The sequence below is a fragment of the Babylonia areolata genome, chromosome 15, assembly GCF_041734735.1.
Source record: "Babylonia areolata isolate BAREFJ2019XMU chromosome 15, ASM4173473v1, whole genome shotgun sequence".
NCBI classification, from domain to species: Eukaryota; Metazoa; Mollusca; class Gastropoda; order Neogastropoda; family Buccinidae; genus Babylonia; species Babylonia areolata.
This window is the reverse complement of record NC_134890.1, coordinates 10,581,103-10,583,827: the sequence shown is the minus strand read 5'-3', so window position 1 is coordinate 10,583,827 and position 2,725 is coordinate 10,581,103. Positions and strand designations below refer to the sequence as shown.

Here is a 2,725-nt window from a genome sequence, read left to right as displayed (position 1 = left end):
ATAAAACATTACTAGCTGTGTCTTATATGAAAACTCTCTTTCCACACATACGAAGACAGATAGGCTCACAGTCATTATTTGTGATTTTGGAGTTTGAAAGGAAGCCAGTGATATGGCTTATGATAGACGGTCCAGTACACATATTTCTTCTTCTTCTTCGTTCGTGGGCTGGAACTCCGACGTTCACTCGTATGTACACGAGTGGGTTTTTACGTGTATGATCGTGTTTACCCAGCCGTGTATGCAGCCATACTCCGTTTTCGGGGGTGTGCATGCTGGATATGTTCTTGTTTTCATAACCCACTGAACGCTGACATGGATTACAGGATTACAGGATCTTTAACATGCATATTTGATTTTCTGCTTGCGTATACAAACAAGGGGGGGTTCAGGCACAAGCAGGTATGCACATATGTTGACCTGGGAGATCGGACAATTCTCCACCCTTTACCCACCAGGCACCGTTACCAAGATTCGAACCCGGGACCCTCAGATTTAAAGTCCAACGCTTTAACCACTCAGCTATTGCACCCGTCACACATATCACACTTGCGACTGTTCCCTTTCCTGCCCTCCACCCCACATACGACGACGAAATGGTTGCAGAAATGCGATTATGGGCAATGTTTTGCTAACTATACAAAAGAAATCATCAAATTCTTTTGTTTGGAATTTTTTCACAAATCTCTCTCTCTCTCCCTCTTTCTCAATAAGATGTAACAAATTTATGAATGTAACAAAAATCATCATAATGTGTTACCTTGACTGATTTTCTGGCTTTCAGATGGTGACAAAAACAACAACATAACAAGAAATGAAGGGTCTAACCCATCTCGCAAATGTTCTTCATAATAAAACTTGGAGGTTAAAAATAATATTCCGTTTGTATCATATGAACGAAAATGACAATGGCGGCAAGAACAACTGTCTGACAGGGCCAATCACGGCTTAAATTTCTTACTGAAACATGGCTCGATGTGGCAAACTATGACCTGGTAAGTCATGACCTAGAATTATAAAGGAAACAAACTTGACATTGCAAATTGAGTATTTCATAAACATAGTGAGTTTTCGGAGCAACAGACACACATTCACGGATAAAAAGATGTATTGTCCAGAAAATTTCCAATATATACGGCTAACTGTACGCAACCTTTATGTACATGACCTGTTGGACAGACCAAAATTGAACACAAATGTGGATTTGGACCATAATCATAATTATCATGTTTACTCTTGTCATTGTCAGTTTGCGATTTCTACAAGCTGTGAAACTTTAACCTACTTCGGGAGGTTATCGGCCGTAGCTACTTTCGTTTTCTCCGCGTAGGCGCGTAGTAGTTTGCACAGGACAGGAGTCAGTCCCCTGCCGGAGTCTGCACTAGTGGGACACGTTTAAGCATGTGTAATTAAACTTGGAATCAAGCAGTGTCTAGGTCGTGTGCGTAGTCAAAGTTTCAGTGCCAACTATTTCGTAAATGTTTTTAAAGCACATCCTTTCTCTAGCCATTGTTGTTATGACACCTTCTATCAAAAGTCTATCGATATCCCGTGTCGTTGCCGGAAAACATCAATGTCAGGCTTCGAAGATGGGGCTATGATGGCAGTGCCCCTTGACCCAAGACCGATAATCTGTCATAGAAAAGTAACTCGGTATGGCACAATAATCAGGCAAACCATGACTAAATTTTGGCTTAAAATGGCAGCAAATAGAATATAAACTTGGTCCAGTTGAATTATTATTATTATTATCTTTATTAGTAGTTGTAGTAGTAGTAGTAGTAGGAGTACTGAATTTGATATGCAAACACTTTTACTGGCCAGTTCTCACAATAATAACATTTATTTCCCGTTGCGCCACACTTCTAACCTGCCATGTCCTTTTCACAAGAATAACGTCCCTTCTCGCCTCAGATCTCACTCGAGTCCCTTTCACAAGAAGTGCGGCATCACTTCCTGCAGCTACACTACAGTGCCTCAGGTGAACACCTTCACCCAAGAATGCCAACGTCATTTTGTTATATGACCCAGTACAACGTACATGACCGTCACCTACGAATGACGTAGCTTCCTGTCGCCACACGTGACCCTTTAACCCAAGAATGACGTCATTCCCGCCGTCACTGCCACACCTGTCCTGCGGACCCATTCGGAGAACAAACGTCACTTCCTTCCGCATCATAGGTGACTGACCCCCCCTTTTTTTTCTTTCTTCAAAATGACAGTTCTTGCCACAGCCAGCCACAACTGTCACGTGACCCCTTTCACTTCCTGCCGTTACACATGACTGACTCTCTGTCTTTTTCTCTTAGTGGCCTGACGATTAAACCATCCTGCACCCTGCGTCTCTCTCTTTCTCTCTCTCTCTGAATGGCCTGACAATCAAACCATCCTAAGCCATGCGTCTCTCTCTCTCTGAATGGCCTGACGATTAAACCATCCTGCATCCTGTGACTCTATCTATCCCATCCGCTACCCCCCCCCCCCCCACTCCCCCTAACCCCCAAAGAACGACATGACAGTCAAGTCTTCTGCCAGTTACTAATACTAGGCGGCAAGTCCCCCTTACTCTGTCCCCCCTCAGCCCCCCCCCCGGCCCCCGCCCCCCCCCCCTTCTTTTTTTTTTCCTCTCTCACAGAATGATGCACTTCCTGTCCCCGTAATCCTCCGAGCCGCTGGGCCCGCCCTCCATGCCTTTGGGCAAGTGCACGACGATCAGCTGGCA

The 2,725-nt window shown here is 44.4% G+C and overlaps 1 protein-coding gene across 1 annotated transcript in view; it reads right to left on the bottom strand.

Moving 5' to 3' along the window:
• Positions 1-2,614: 2,614 nt before the first annotated feature.
• Positions 2,615-2,725, bottom strand: part of LOC143290173 (uncharacterized) — a 21,235-nt gene continuing 21,124 nt past the window's right edge. Inside the window, exon 7 of the mRNA XM_076599484.1 lies at positions 2,615-2,725. This exon is cut by the window's right edge and continues 288 nt beyond it. Coding sequence (XP_076455599.1) covers positions 2,633-2,725 — 93 coding nt within the window. The 3' untranslated portion in view covers positions 2,615-2,632.